We start from the raw sequence: 14668 nt of genomic DNA on the forward strand, positions 1-14668 counted from the left end.
CATATATTAGGCTAGACCATTTCAGTAGCATAATCCATGTACTGTACTATATACATATAAATAACATCTTTAGAAAAGTTTGTTAATATAGTTAATGATGTTTCAGGAGCACTGAGTCGGGCAGTGTGCTGGTACCTGACTTGCGAGAGATACTGGGAGGCTGGCACCATGGAACCACCAGAATTTCCTTGGGGTCTTGTAACTGGCTTGGTCCTCCTCCTCACACTGGGAGTCTCTCTTGCCTACTATATTGTTTGGGTGCTGTGCGAGTAAGTAGACCACCATTTTTTTAACACATCGTTTGTCTTCCAACTCCATACAGTGACCCAAAAAAGAAGAAACGCTTTCACCATCACTCGTCTTGCCAGAGGCACACTGAAACTACAGATCAGATGCCCCTCCAAACTGCAAAATATCTTCATCCCACCTTTAGAGTGCAGGCACTGTACTGTCCACCTCCAGGACTCAAGCCTGGCTAACCAGTTTCACTGAATCCCTTCACAAATGTTACCTTGCCCATGCTCCAACAACACTAAGTTGTAAAAACCACTTGTCTCCACTCACTCCCATCTAACACATTCACACATGCCTGTTGGATGTCCAAGCCCCTTTACCTTCCCTCCAACCTTTCCTAGGGTAACCCATACCCTGCCTTCCCTCTACTACAGATTTATATACCCAAGTCATCATATTTTGCTTCAGTCTCTTTAATTGTCCAGCCCACCTCAACAGTCCCTCGTCAGCCCTCTAGATAATACTTTTAGTAACCCCACATCTCCTAATCTCCAAACTACTAATTCTCTGCATAATATTCACATCACACATTGTCCTCACACATGACATTTCCACTGCCTCCAGCCTCCTTGCAGCAACATTCACAACCCTTGCTTCACACCCATATAAGAGTGTTGGTACCACTATACTCTCATACATTCCTCTTTTTGCATCCATGGATATTGTTCCATTTCCTAGGATTAACTAACTTTTTTACCAGAAAAAATATATAATGGTGCACAAGTAGTTAAGGGTATCATATTATAAATGTTACATAGTAGTGACAAGTTGACGAGTAATATACTTGTGCTGTTTTTGCGTCACCCTTACTTGGTAGGAGACCAATGTACAAAAACTACAAAGCATCAAAGAAATTTCTCCTTGGGGAAGTGGAACAGAATTCTTCCACCATAAGCCGTGTGTGTCGTAAGAGGCATCTAAAATGCAAGGGGCTAGTAACCCCTTCTCCTGTATACATTACTAAATTTAAAAAGAAAAACTAATTTTTTAGGTCACCCTGCCTTGGTGAGATATGGCTGGTTTGATGAAAAAAAAAAGTCTACTAATTTTACAAATTTTCAGTGTTTAAAATTTGCTATTATAGTCTTTAAGCAACATTGCGTACACTGTGCTCTACTGTAATACATGCTGTTCTACCCATATCTTAGTTATGGTATGTGTATTGACATATACAGCAGCAAATCCTGTAAAAACCAGTCAGCTGAACAAAAAGCCAGCTCACAGGTTAATTGTTCAGGATCTAGACAACACACACTAATATACAAATTAAAAAAAAAAGTGTGCTCATTGTATTTTCCTGAAACAGCATCTAGTGTAATTCCATACAGTGCTATTTTATTTTACATCCAAGTTATAGATTATGCTTGTTTTTTATATATCATTGTACTTCCAACCATTATTATTTTTTTATTTACTTTTCAGTTCTTACGTAAAGGTTAAATTTAAGATAAGTGTTGAGTTTAACATTTCATTTCCAAAGTGAGTACTGTGATGCTGGTGAGAGGCTCTTAATCCAAGGAATTGGATCTATTGTTCCTTCCCTTGGACTGAACCTGTATGACCCCTGTATGGGTTTAGCTCTCCTCTCAAATGTAATAACATATTTCACTAAATTCTCAAGATTACTAAAATTTGTATTACAATGTTATGGATTAATACATTCATGGGGAGAACATTAAACCTTTAGGAGTTATATAGCACCTGGGAAATTGAAGGCATTCAGGTTTGATCTTAGCAGGGAAAGACAAGTCCAATTTCCTGGATTAAGAGCCCTTCAATCATGTACTTTTAAATTATTTTTATTTTTACCATTATATTTCCAGTGATGACACTGGCTCTCTCTCTCTCTGCCTTCACAGGTCACAGGATGGAGGAGTAAACACCCCAGGTAGTGTCCATGAAGCAGGAGGTATTCCACCCATCAGAGCCACCAAAATCCGCCACTCGGCTGCTACAGAATCAGAAAGTGAGTGTCGAGACTCTGGCTTCAATGAGGGTCCTCCATACCCAGATGCTAGCGATAGCCATATGTACAGTGACTATGATGGGCAGTCTTATCGCTCAAGACATTACTCAGAGGATTCGCGGCTATCATATGCTCCAGAAGATTATGGCCATGCTTCTAAGTACTATATTTCTGAGGAACGCATGTTTAACTATGCCACCACTTTTATGCCCAACTATGAACAACGTCGACTTAGACGTAATCGATATAATTACCTCGATGACTACGATGACTATCAAGATTTTCCCGAATCCGACAAATATTACGACACATCTAGTTTAAGTCGAGAGCACAGTGATAGTTTTATATACGTTTCTTATCCCCCGGAAGTGAAAAAAAAATTTAATGAAAACAGGTGATGAAATAATTTTGCAAATTTTAAATTGACAATGCATTTAAAATGGCATTTGTTTACCAATACTGTACTAGTTTACAAAATGTGTAATAAGTTCAGTAGCTAAGCCAATACTTTGAAATTTCCTTCAAACAATTAGATTAGCAATTAAATTTCATGGACACTTGGTAGATTTGTCAGGATGAGCATGATTTGAAGAAAGACATTTATGCAATTTAAATTTTTATGTTAACCAAGCTAGGGCAGACATGTTTAATTGCAGCATTTTTTACAAGTTAGAGGGCATTTTAATTTTAATTTTTTTTCCCCACTGGTGAGTTCTGTAGCACCTGTTTTCTAGAAGCTTTTTTCTTTAGTGTCTACATATACAGTAGTAGCTTAAAAAGCATGAACAAAAGTTGGATAAAGAGCAAGTAGATATGTACAGTACACAAGACATTTTAAGAGATATTGAATGATATGAAAAAATGGATCACATAAGTAAAATATGCACAACTTTCCTGAAGTTGTGTACCAAAATAAATGCCAACCATTAGTTGTACTGTGTGTGTTCCTATGGACCAAATTTTTATAATATTTCAAGAGGAACTAGCAGTGCTTTTAAGAGATTGGTGGCCTCAACACCAAATTTTATTTCACATAAAAAAAAGCTCATTTGCACAGGTTTATTTATCACTTTCAATCATTGTCAGCAAGTTCTCTTTAGGATCCCTACTGCTGCTCTGCTTGTATATTTTTTTTTTTTTTTTACCAAGGGTTGACAAGCAAGGGATCCTTGGGTGTAACTGGCCGATAGGACGCAATTTCACAGGATGTCCCAGACTGCACTGTTAATAAGTTTTAATGTTGACTGTAAATATGACTCGGTCATCTGTCTGTTGTATGTGAAAAACTCTCCTAGATATGCCTTTTGATGTGCACAATGAGTATGTACGACATTGCATTAGGTTTGATATCTTGATTCCAAGACTCGCGTGGTATGGAGAGAGAGAGAGAGAGAGAGCAGTGCTGGTTGTATTTAGCTCTGCTGCTTTAACACATACATTGTGTATGTTCTGTTCATAGCTCGTGAATCTCCCTAGGAAAAAATATTTTTATATTTAGTGGTACTCTGTCACGTGTTTTAGCCCGAGTACAAATATGTAAACTGTTATTCACGATAATCATGTAACAAGGGTATGCCAAGCAAGGATAACTAGTTAGTGTGCTTTCTTGGTAACTACCTTGGATAGAGTATTTCTAAGTGATGGAGGGACATGGACTGTGGGCTATTATGCACCCACAATTTCAGGAGTAAGGTTCAGATCATTAGTGATTAGCAAAATGAGGCGAGTAATGTTTCATGCTGCTGGCTTGTAGCCCACCCAGAAAACTTTTATCGTAGAGATTTGTTCATAACTCACAGGGATGCTCTTCACCTGTTGAGAGAAAAAAAAAAAAATTTGTATCAAAATTTAATTTGTCTGCAGTTGTTTTGCATGAAGCACATCAGGAAATTACCATATATATTTTCAAAATATTAAGGGAGTTGCAATGATGTTCTTACTCTGGGAAAGAATATTGCACAAGATTTATACTAAATCCTGTGATTATTATTGTTTTGCATTCATCATGAGAGTGCTAAACCCATAGGGAGGTCATATAATGCCTGGTGGAATGAGAAGACGTCTAGTTTGAGCCAAAGAATTGGAGGATAGGTTTAATTTTGTGGATGAAGAGCTCCTTACTAGTATCAAGGCACTACCCTTGAGGGTATTAAATTGGGAGGGACCTTGAGGCTGGTGAAGGGCTCGGTTCAAGAAGCTGAACCCATCTTCCATTTCCTTGGATTGAACCTCGGTACCTCCCATCACCCAGGGACTATGTAACTCCTACAGATTTAGCACTTACCCCCTGATTAAAATATAAATTCATTTAAATTTTACATTATTTGTTATTTAAAGCTTTGACAGAGCAAGACTCGACTAGAAAAAGAGTTGGTATTATCAGTTAAGCTAGATATTCATTGTTCCTGAGACCAAAGAATAATGTGCTTAATTGTCCTGTTATCCCAAGAAACATTTACTTAGATTTTTTTCCATAACTTCAACAGTTACTTAACAGTAGGTTAAGAATTTGGCAAATGATATGGAGAGGGCTATTTTCATAACTGTTAAATATTGTTCTTACAATCTACTGTTTATCTTGATATCCCCCCCCCGTTAAATTCGGGTTTTTTCATTCTTCTGTGGTCCGTCCTGCTTCCCTTTAGGATCTGCCACTGTTGTAGACTTTGTGCAATAGAGCAAGAGTAGGTTGGCAGGAGCATTAGTCATGTGCTATAGAGAAAGGCTTTGGGACTCTATGCTTATATGCAGTAGCTCTTACTTTTTAAGCTGGTTGCAGGAAGGTCAGCTAGCAGACTGAAGGAGGACCAGCTGCATTCTGTAGACATTTGAAGCCTGGTAACTGCCTCTTTTACTTGATTGAAATCTTAGCCATGGCTTCATAATAGCTAAACTGGTTCCTTGAGGGACACAATGAGAAATTGGAGAAATTAGTTTTTTTTTTTTAATGAAGTATGCTATATATGAATATTCTGGCTAGTATGTCAAAATTAATTGTAAGGTTGGATACCTACAAGGATGATGAAAAAAATGTACAAACAGTGATAAAAAAGGCTGCTACAGATATAAGGACAAGAATGTGTACTGTTAAAATACAGGTACAGTACAGTATATATTCCTTTCAGCCTTGACCTGTGAGTGGAAAAATGGATGTGGAATTTAATTACATCAAAGCAGGCATGGGCAAGCAAGCATTGAGAAATATATTGAAGGTGGGGGATGGTAACATAGTATACTGTAAATACCCTACATGCATTTAGAGAACCTGTTTCATGGAAATGGAAAAAGTGCATAATTACTTAATGAATAGAGCTCATTGAATAGGGGGAAGAACAGGCCAAATGATGATGTTAAGATAGTTACCAATAAGAATTTATGATTTGGTGCATTCTTCAAACTCCTTCACCTCACCTGTTTCTTTCCTCAGCATCTACTTCAGCTTCATCAAACTTAAATAGCTATTAAGAGCCTATGAACAAATGATACACGTCTTACTCAACTATGGTAATTTTCAGTACTATATACACAATTAATATAATACTTTGAGACATTTTGCCAACCAGTGGCTTTATCAATCCAATACAGAGAATAATTACAGGAGATATGGAAAATATATGTAGTAGTAGTTTGAGGTGAGTGGTCTCTCAACCTTGATAGATGTTCAGTCCCTCCCTAACATACAGGATATTATTGAACTTTGAAAGATTTGAACAAACTCATGTTGCAATATCAAAAATGGCTGAGGCAGTTTAATGTGGATAAGTGCAAAGTTCTATTCCTTGGGAATAAAGAGAACCCAAGAATGATGAATAAAACGTAACAATTGGGCATCTTTAGTGCCGAAGCTTTTTGCCTACTCGCATAGCTACATAGAACCACAAAATTTGGATAGATAGTATAAGAGGATAAAAATAACTGGTGGAATGACATGCTAAAGTTTATTATTACTATATATATTACATAACTTTTGTGTTTACTCTCTACAGGAAATTCCTGCTTAACATTATTCTAATGCAATATTTCTTGATATATACAACAGCTGAAATACCAAGGAATGCATTTACTAGACAGTACAACAGTCACATTGACTTTTCCTATTCCTCCCAGATTAGCCTGATTTTATTTGATTTAAAAAAAACACTAGAACCATTTGGTTATTCACTGTTTTAGTAATCCATTTTTAATATCAGCTTGCTACTGTTGTGCCCAATTCATTTTCTAATTGCATAAATCATAATCACAAAGCAGGTAAAACTAATGTATTTAAAGTGTATTCTTTACATTCCACACACTTTGTCCATTATTTGTTCAGTGTCAGCAGCCATAAATGTTGGAAAATTTAGATGAAAGGGGAAATCTCCCCACTATTTATGGCAAAAGAGAAGCTAAGTTCTTAGTCAGGCAAGACTGGGAAGAATGGCACCCTTCCCAGAGAAGAGGCTACTACCCTTAGGCACAAACAACTCAGCCATCACTGTATTATGGTGATGCAGCATGGGAGGAGGGAAGTGGGGAGGCTGGCTGGTGATAGCCTACATGACTGGTAGACAAAGTAACATAGGGCAGTGAGACTTGCACTCTATAGGGGTGGCATAAACTCATTTCCTAGGTATTGCTTTTGTTTTGAAATGCCACTCAAGACATACCTCATGGCTCATTTTTTCCCTATTTTAACTACAGTGATAAATAGATTTATTGTGCATGGACCTCTTCAAGGGGGGCTCCTTGGCGTGCTGAAGAGGCTCTTGGTCTGAGGAATTAGACCTGTCGGTCTCCTTCCTCAGACCGAACCTAATTACCCCCCAATCCCCCCTTCCCTATCCCATCCTCCCCTTTTCCCTTTCCTCCTCCTCCTCCTCCCCACCCCTCCCTTTTGCCCTTCCTCTTTTTGGCCTTTGGGATTTTTCCCACAGGCACGCTAGTTCCTAGGTAGGGGAAAGGGTACCGGGGTCCATCCCATTCCGTTGAGGTTCTTGGCGGTGGCGTAGTTTGCCGTGGAATCTGAATCGCCTGGGGATGTCCCGATCCCTCTCCGGTATCCCGGAGAGTGGCTTTGGGTGTCTTTCGGGCGATGGGTGTATCTCTGGAAGCCACCTTTTGGAATCTGGGGGTGGTGGCCGAAGGAGGTGTGCTTTGTGGCGGATATCCGGCCGCCCTCTCTTTTGTCCACCGAGGTAGCTCGGCAGATGTGAGGTTGCTATCCCGGATTGCTGGTTTACTGGCATAATGGGTAGGGTATGGCACGGGTTCCATGCTGCATCTACGCTACTTGCGGTGCTGAGGTCCTCTTGGGTGCGGAGGGAGATTTCTGGCCTTTTCATTCCTCCTAGGAACTATCCCTCCCCGGTCCCCCCTTTTTTTTATTCTTTTTTTTTTATTTTCTTTCTTTTGTTTTCTTAAAAACAAAAAGAAAGTAACCTAACCATGGAGAACCCAATCCATGAACCTGCTACCCCCGGGCCCCTTCTTAATACTGCACCCCGTTCTGACCCCTGCCTTGTCTTTGGACACTCCTCATGCCTCTGTACCTCTTGCCGGTGCCGTTTCCTCACCCTCTTCAGGTACCGATGTCTCGACTGACTCCTTCGATTTATCTGACCTCCGCTCTCCTTTGACTATGCTTTCGGCCTCTCCCTCTACGGTGCGGCAATTTTCGAATCGCCGGCCCATTCCACGTCGAACCAACTCTGGTCCCACGCCTAAACGCCAACGACAATTACCTGCTGATGATACTTCTCCACCTTCTCGTTCTTCTCAGAAAAGATCGACGCGTCCTGCACTCCCTTTCCACGCTCAGTTTCAGACTGCACAATGGACTAAATTCTTCACTTTACGAACGACTTCCTCTACCGCCTATCTTTCCGACCACAGTATTGGCAAGGCACACCTACGCCATGTTGGTAAAGATATTTCTTTTGATGCTCTTAAGAGCGGTATGCGCATCATCACTGTACAGAATGCTACCCAAGCTCATGATCTTTCGCTTCTTTCCCATATAGATACTGTTCCTGTCACTATTGACAAACATCATTCCCTCAATTCTTGTAGCGATACCGTCATTCTGCCCCATACCATAGTTCAACAAAATTTCCAGACATGTGGCAATGACATTCTTGAACAGCTGGAACTCCAAGATCTCCCAATCCTCAAGGTAGACACTTATGTTCTTCCTGCCGCGGGCGGAGACGATACCCCAGCAATGTGGCCCGTTTAACTTCTGACAGCCGTGAACTCCCATCCTCAGTTTATGTAGCAGGACATCGGTTACAAGTTCGAACCTCTTCAAGGGGGGCTCCTTGGCGTGGTGAAGAGGCTCTTGGTCTGAGGAATTAGACCTGTCGGTCTTCTTCCTCAGACCGAACCTAATTACCCCCCAATCTCCCCTCCCCTATCCCATCCTCCCCATCCTCCCCTTTTTCCTTTCCTCCTCCTCCTCCCCACCCCTCCCTTTTGCCCTTCCTCTTTTTGGCCTTTGGGATTTCTCCCACAGGCACGCTAGTTCCTAGGTAGGGGAAAGGATACCGGGGTCCATCCCATTCCGTTGAGGTTCTTGGCGGTGACGTAGTTTGCCGTGGAATCTGGATCGCCTGGGGATGTCCCGATCCCTCTCCGGTATCCCTGAGTAGCTTTGGGTGTCTTTCGGGCGACGAGTGCATCTCTGGAAGCCACCTTTCGGATTCCGGGGGTGGTGGCCGAAGGAGGTATGCTTTGTGGAGGATATCCGGCCGCCCTCTCTTTTGTCCACCGAGGTGGCTCGGCAGATGTGAGGTTGCTATCCCGGATTGTTAGTTTACTAGCATGATGGGTAGGGTATGGCATGGGTTCCATGCTGCATCTGCGCTACTTGCGGTGCTGAGGTCCTCTTGGGCACGGAGGGAGATTTCTGGCCCTTTCATTCCTCCTAGGAACTATCCCTCCCCGGTCCCCCCTTTTTTTATTCTTTTTTTTATTTTTATTTTCTTTTCTTTCTTTTTTTTCTTAAAAACAAAAAGAATGAAGTAACCTAACCATGGCAGCCCTAGTCCATGAACCTACTACCCCCGGGCCCCTTCTTGATACCGCACCCCGTTCTGACCCCGCCTCGTCTTTGGACCACTCTTCAGACACTTCTCATGCCTCTGTACCTATTGCCGGTGCTGTTTCCTCACCCGCTTCAGGTACTGAGGCCTCGACTGACTCCTTCGATTTATTGGACCTTCGCTCTCCTCTGACTATGCTTCCAGCCTCTCCCTCTACGGTGCGGCAATTTTCAAATCGCCGACCCGTTCCACGTCGGACCAACTCTGGTCCCACGCCTAAACGCCAACGACAATTACCTGCTGATGATACTTCTCCACCTTCTCGTTCTTCTCAGAAACGATCGACACGTCCTTCACTACCTTTCCACGCTCGGTTTCAGACTGAACAATGGACTAAATTCTTCACTTTACGACCGACTTCCTCTACTGCCTATCTTTCTGACCACAGTATTGGCAAGGCTCTCCTACGCCATGTTGGTAAAGATATTTCTTTTCATGCTCTTAAGAGCGGTACGCGCAACATTACCGTACAGAATGCTACCCAGGCTCATGAGCTCTCTCTCGTCTTTCCCATATCGATACTGTTCCTGTCACTCTTGAAAAACATCATTCCCTCAATTCTTGTAGTGGTACCGTCATTCTGCCCCATACCATAGTTCAACAAAATTTCCAGACATGTGGCACTGACATTCTTGAACAGCTGGAACTCCAAGATCTCCCAATCCTCAAGGTAGACACTTACGTTCTCCCTGCCCGCGGGCGGAGACGATACCCTAGCAATGTGGCTCGTTTAACTTTTGACAGCCGAGAACTCCCATCCTCAGTTTATATAGCAGGACATCGGTTACAAGTTCGAAAGGTGATCCCTACACCACAACAGTGTAGAAATTGCTGGCGATTTGGCCATCCAGCGAAATATTGCAGATCTATCACCGAATGCCCAGTCTGTGGTGCCGATGACCATTCTAATACGTCTTGCAATCGATCTCCCTCTTGCCTTAACTGTCATGAGGCTCACCCTTCGTACTCTCGCCGTTGTCAAGTCTATTTAAACGAGCGGGAAATCCGTTACCTCAAAGAGACAGAAGGTCTCCCTTATGCCATGGCAGTTTCTCATCTCCGCCTCCAAGGGAGACTCCCACGTGTTTCTTATTCCCGTGTTTCAAAACGTCCCCCCACTTCTGGTATCCCATCTTCTACACCCACCTCTGTGGTAACCTCTCCCATAGTCACTCCTGTATCTAATCCTTTTGCTGTCCTCGGCTCAGACGTCCCTACTTCAACGCCTCAGTCTGATCTCGCTTCTTCGTGTTCTCTCTCACAAGCCTCAGTATCGACGAGACCTCGTACGACACCTCTTCCCAATCGTCCCTCTACTTCTCAAAAGTCAAAAAAAGGTCCGTTAACACCTCCTACCCATCTTCCACCTCCTCATTTTACCCTCCCTGTGTCTGTCCCTGGTTCTCCCCCTCTCACTGGCTCAGTTACAAGTGTAGAGGTTCACCCTCCTCCTCGTACTGTACCTTCCTCCCCTGTTCCCTCCCAAGTTTCTTCCTCTTCTGCCACCTCCCAGGTTCCTGCCTCTTCTGTCCCCTGCCACGCTTCTCCAGTTCCCTCCACCCTTTTGCCCCCCCCTCTACCTTGGTACAGTCCAATACAGTTCCAATCTTTACTCATCCTCCCCCTACCATTTCCAATATTGTCTCCCATACGACGTCTCTGAATTCCGAAACACTTGAAGCAATCTCTGAATATATTGCAGAGACCAAACCATCAATGGACACTGATCCACCTTCCACTCTTTCTCTCTCCTCTGCTCCATCTGCGCAACTCCTTTCTTCACAGCGCACCGTTCCTTCGCTGCTTGAACGTTTTCCACTGCCTCCGCATGTGGACTTTTCTAACCCCTCTAGTCCGTAGGAACCCTTACCTCCAGATTTCAAGTATCTTTATCATTGCCAATCATGGCCTATTTACAGTGGAATATACACGGCCTCAGGGGTAATCGGGGTGAGCTTCAGATGTTACTCTCCCAGTTTGCCCCTGTTGGTGTTTGCTTACAGGAACCAAAATTACACTCTGCTGTTCTCTCTCCCATCTCAGGCTATAATTTATTGTATTCTTCAGATCCTTTTCCTGATGGGACCTTTAATGAAAGTGCCCTTCTTCTACGCACTGATATTCCGTACCATCAGCTATTTGTTCATACTTCGCTGCATTACACAGCAGCCCGTATCCACTTGCATAGGTGGTATACGCTCTGTTCTTTATATCTCTCTCCTTCTCGAGCATTATCTATTCAGGATATTGCCTTTCTTGTTTCTTCATTACCGCCACCGATTCTGTTACTTGGCGATTTTAATGCCCATCATTTCCTCTGGGGGGGTCTCACTGTAATTCCCGTGGCATTCAGTTAGAGGCTTTCTTGCCACCCACCCCCTCCATGTTTTAAATACAGGTACTCACGCCCATTTTGATCCTCGGACTCACACTCTCTCTTGCATCGATCTCTCAGTCTGCTCTTCCTCCGCCGCATTAGACTTCACCTGGTCTGTTCTCCTGGATTTACATGACAGCGATCATTTCCCAATCATTCTTACTTCCCCATCATATTCACCACCTCTTCGTATCCCACGCTGGCAATTTGATCAGGCAAACTGGAACCTTTACTCACAACTAACTGTTTTTAGTGAGGTTCCTTCTTTGTCCACCATTGATGAGCTTTTACACCTCTTCTCGTCCTCCGTTTTAACCGCAGCTTCTCATTCTATACCCTAAACTTCGGGCAGGCATTCTCAGAGATGTGTGCCTTGGTGGTCTCCTGCTTGTGCTCGTGCAGTACGTTTGAAACGCGCTGCATGGGGCAGGTACCGGTACAGTAGAACCACGGAGAGACTTCTTGATTTTAAGCAGAAGCGTGCGATCGCTCGCCGTGTCATCCGCTACGCTAAACGCACTTGCTGGCGAGATTGTCTCCACCATCACCTCTGCTTACTCTGTGAGTGCAGTCTGGAAAAAAGTACGAAAACTGAGTGGTAAATATTCTCCTGACCTGGCTCCTGTTCTGCGGGTTGCCGGTGTTGATATAGAAAACCCACTAGATGTTGCCAATGAAATTGGCAATCATCTGGTCCATATTTCTCGGGGGCTTCATCTATGCCCCTCGTTTCTTTCCTCAAAGTCTGCCAGAGAGTTAGCACCCTTGGACTTTTCTTCTCTCAGAGAAGAACAGTATAATGTGCCTTGTACACTTTAAGAACTGGAGGCAACACTCTCAGCTTACCGATCATCGGCAGCTGGGCCCGACGACATTCATATTCGTATGCTACAACATTTACATCAGTCAGCCCTTGCAGTCCTATTATGCCATTTCAATCTTATTTGGTCACAAGGAGTTCTTCCACAGCTGTGGAAATCTGCCATTGTTCTCCCTTTCCGCAAACCAGGCACTACGGGACATGAAGCCTCCCACTATCGTCCCATTGCTCTTACTAGTGCAGTTTGCAAAGTGATGGAACACCTGGTAAATAGACGTTTAGTGTGGTATTTAGAGACAACAGTCTCTCCACTCGTCAACATGGCTTTCGTAAGGGACGTTCTACCATAGACCCCTTACTAGGCTTGGATACATATGTTCGTAATGCCTTTGCGAATAACTACTCAGTTATTGCCATATTTTTTGACCTTGAGAAGGCATATGACACAACTTGGAGGTATAATATTTTGGCCCAAGCCCACTCCTTAGGCCTCCGAGGCAATCTACCATCCTTCCTTAAGAACTTTTTAACTGATAGACATTTTCATGTTCGGGTTAATAATGTGCTCTCCCCAGACTTAATCCAGGCTGAAGGTGTCCCCCAGGGATGTGTTCTGAGCGCAACACTTTTTCTCCTTGCTATTAATGATTTGGCCTCTAGTCTTCCATCAAATATTTGGTCATCACTCTGTGTTGATGACTTCTTTATTGCCGGTGCAGGCGCTGACTGTCACCTCATTACAGTTTCTCTCCAGCATGAGGTCGACCGTGTTTCCAATTGGGCCACCACACATGGGTTTAAATTTTCCAGCACTAAAACCCACCAAATTAGTTTCACTAGATGCTCTGTCATCTCCGATCATCCTTTGTACCTCTATGGCTCCCATATCCCTGAACGTGATACAGTCAAGTTTCTGAGCCTCCTCTTTGACCGTAGGTTATTCTGGAAACCTCACATTACCTCTCTGAAGGCAACTTGTCACAGCCGGCTGAACCTTCTTAAAACCCTTGCTCATCTTTCATGGGGAGCTGATTGTTGAACCCTCCTTCGCCTACATTCCACCCTCGTTTTATCGAAACTTGATTATGGTGACCAGATCTATTCAGCCGCATCTCCTGCTACTCTCTCTAGCCTTAACCCCATTCATCACCAAGGATTACGTTTATGCCTCGGTGCTTTTCACTCTTCCCCTGTTGAGAGCCTCTATGCAGAAGCGAACGTTCCATCCTTATCCAATCACCGTGATGCCCATTGCCTTCGCTACTATGTACGCTCTCATGATCTCCGCAATCCTTCCATTTATAGAATGGTCACTGATATTAGTAGACATTCTTTATTTGTTCGCCGCCCCTGTTTACTCCATCCCTTCTCTCTTCGCCTTCATTCACTCTTGTCTTCTCTTCAATTACCACCTTTCTATGTTCATATAGCATCTCACTTTTCCCTACCCCCCTGGGAAGTTCCAGCTGTTCGAGTCTGTTCTTTCTCTCTCCATTGCTCAAAAGCACAACTGTCTACGGTCGCTTCCTGCTCTCTTTTTCTTGACCACTTCCACTCTCATTCTCATGCCATTGCTGTGTACACAGATGGCTCTAAGTCTTCTGACGGCGTAGGATTCGCAGCAGTGTTTCCGGACAGCATCATACGAGGGCATTTACTATCTTCGGCTAGTATTTTTACTGCTGAATTGTATGCCATCCTTGCAGCACTTATCCGTATTGCATCTATGCCTGTGTCATCATTTGTGGTTGTCTCAGACTCCCTTAGTGCTTTACAGGCTATACAAAAATTTGATACACCTCACCCCTTAGTCCTCCGTATCTAACTTTGGCTACGCCGCATCTTTACCAAGCATAAAGATATTGTTTTTTGTTGGGTCCCTGGTCATGTTGACGTACAGGGCAATGAACAGGCAGACACTGCTGCGCGGTCAGCAGTACATGACCTACCAGTTTCTTATAGAGGTATTCCATTTACAGACTATTTTGCTGCAATATCTTCCCACCTTCACACCCGTTGGCAACAACGTTGGTCTACTATGCTCGGCAGCAAACTTCAATCTATTAAACCGAGTATAGGTTACTGGCAGTCTTCTTATCACCAGTGTCGAGGTTGGGAGACTACTCTCTCCC

The 14668-nt window shown here is 43.3% G+C and overlaps 1 protein-coding gene and 1 long non-coding RNA gene across 4 annotated transcripts in view; one reads left to right on the forward strand and one right to left on the reverse strand.

Annotated features, from left to right (window-relative positions):
* LOC128685604 (uncharacterized) overlaps nucleotides 1-4825 on the forward strand; it is a 47542-nt gene extending 42717 nt beyond the window's left edge. For both annotated transcript variants that reach the window (XM_070087760.1, XM_070087761.1), the window contains 2 exons: nucleotides 107-269; nucleotides 2154-4825. In XM_070087760.1, coding sequence (XP_069943861.1) covers nucleotides 107-269; nucleotides 2154-2658 — 668 coding nt within the window. In that variant the 3' untranslated portion in view covers nucleotides 2659-4825. The remainder of the gene's footprint in view (nucleotides 1-106; nucleotides 270-2153) is intronic.
* Nucleotides 3932-14668, reverse strand: part of LOC138853112 (uncharacterized) — a 66263-nt gene continuing 55526 nt past the window's right edge. For both annotated transcript variants that reach the window (XR_011392345.1, XR_011392344.1), the window contains exons 3-4: nucleotides 5022-5160; nucleotides 3932-4072 (exon numbers count right to left, since the gene is read on the reverse strand). This is a non-coding gene — a long non-coding RNA (uncharacterized lncRNA). The remainder of the gene's footprint in view (nucleotides 4073-5021; nucleotides 5161-14668) is intronic.

This window comes from Cherax quadricarinatus, chromosome 23 (assembly GCF_038502225.1).
Source record: "Cherax quadricarinatus isolate ZL_2023a chromosome 23, ASM3850222v1, whole genome shotgun sequence".
Lineage (NCBI taxonomy): Eukaryota > Metazoa > Arthropoda > Malacostraca > Decapoda > Parastacidae > Cherax > Cherax quadricarinatus.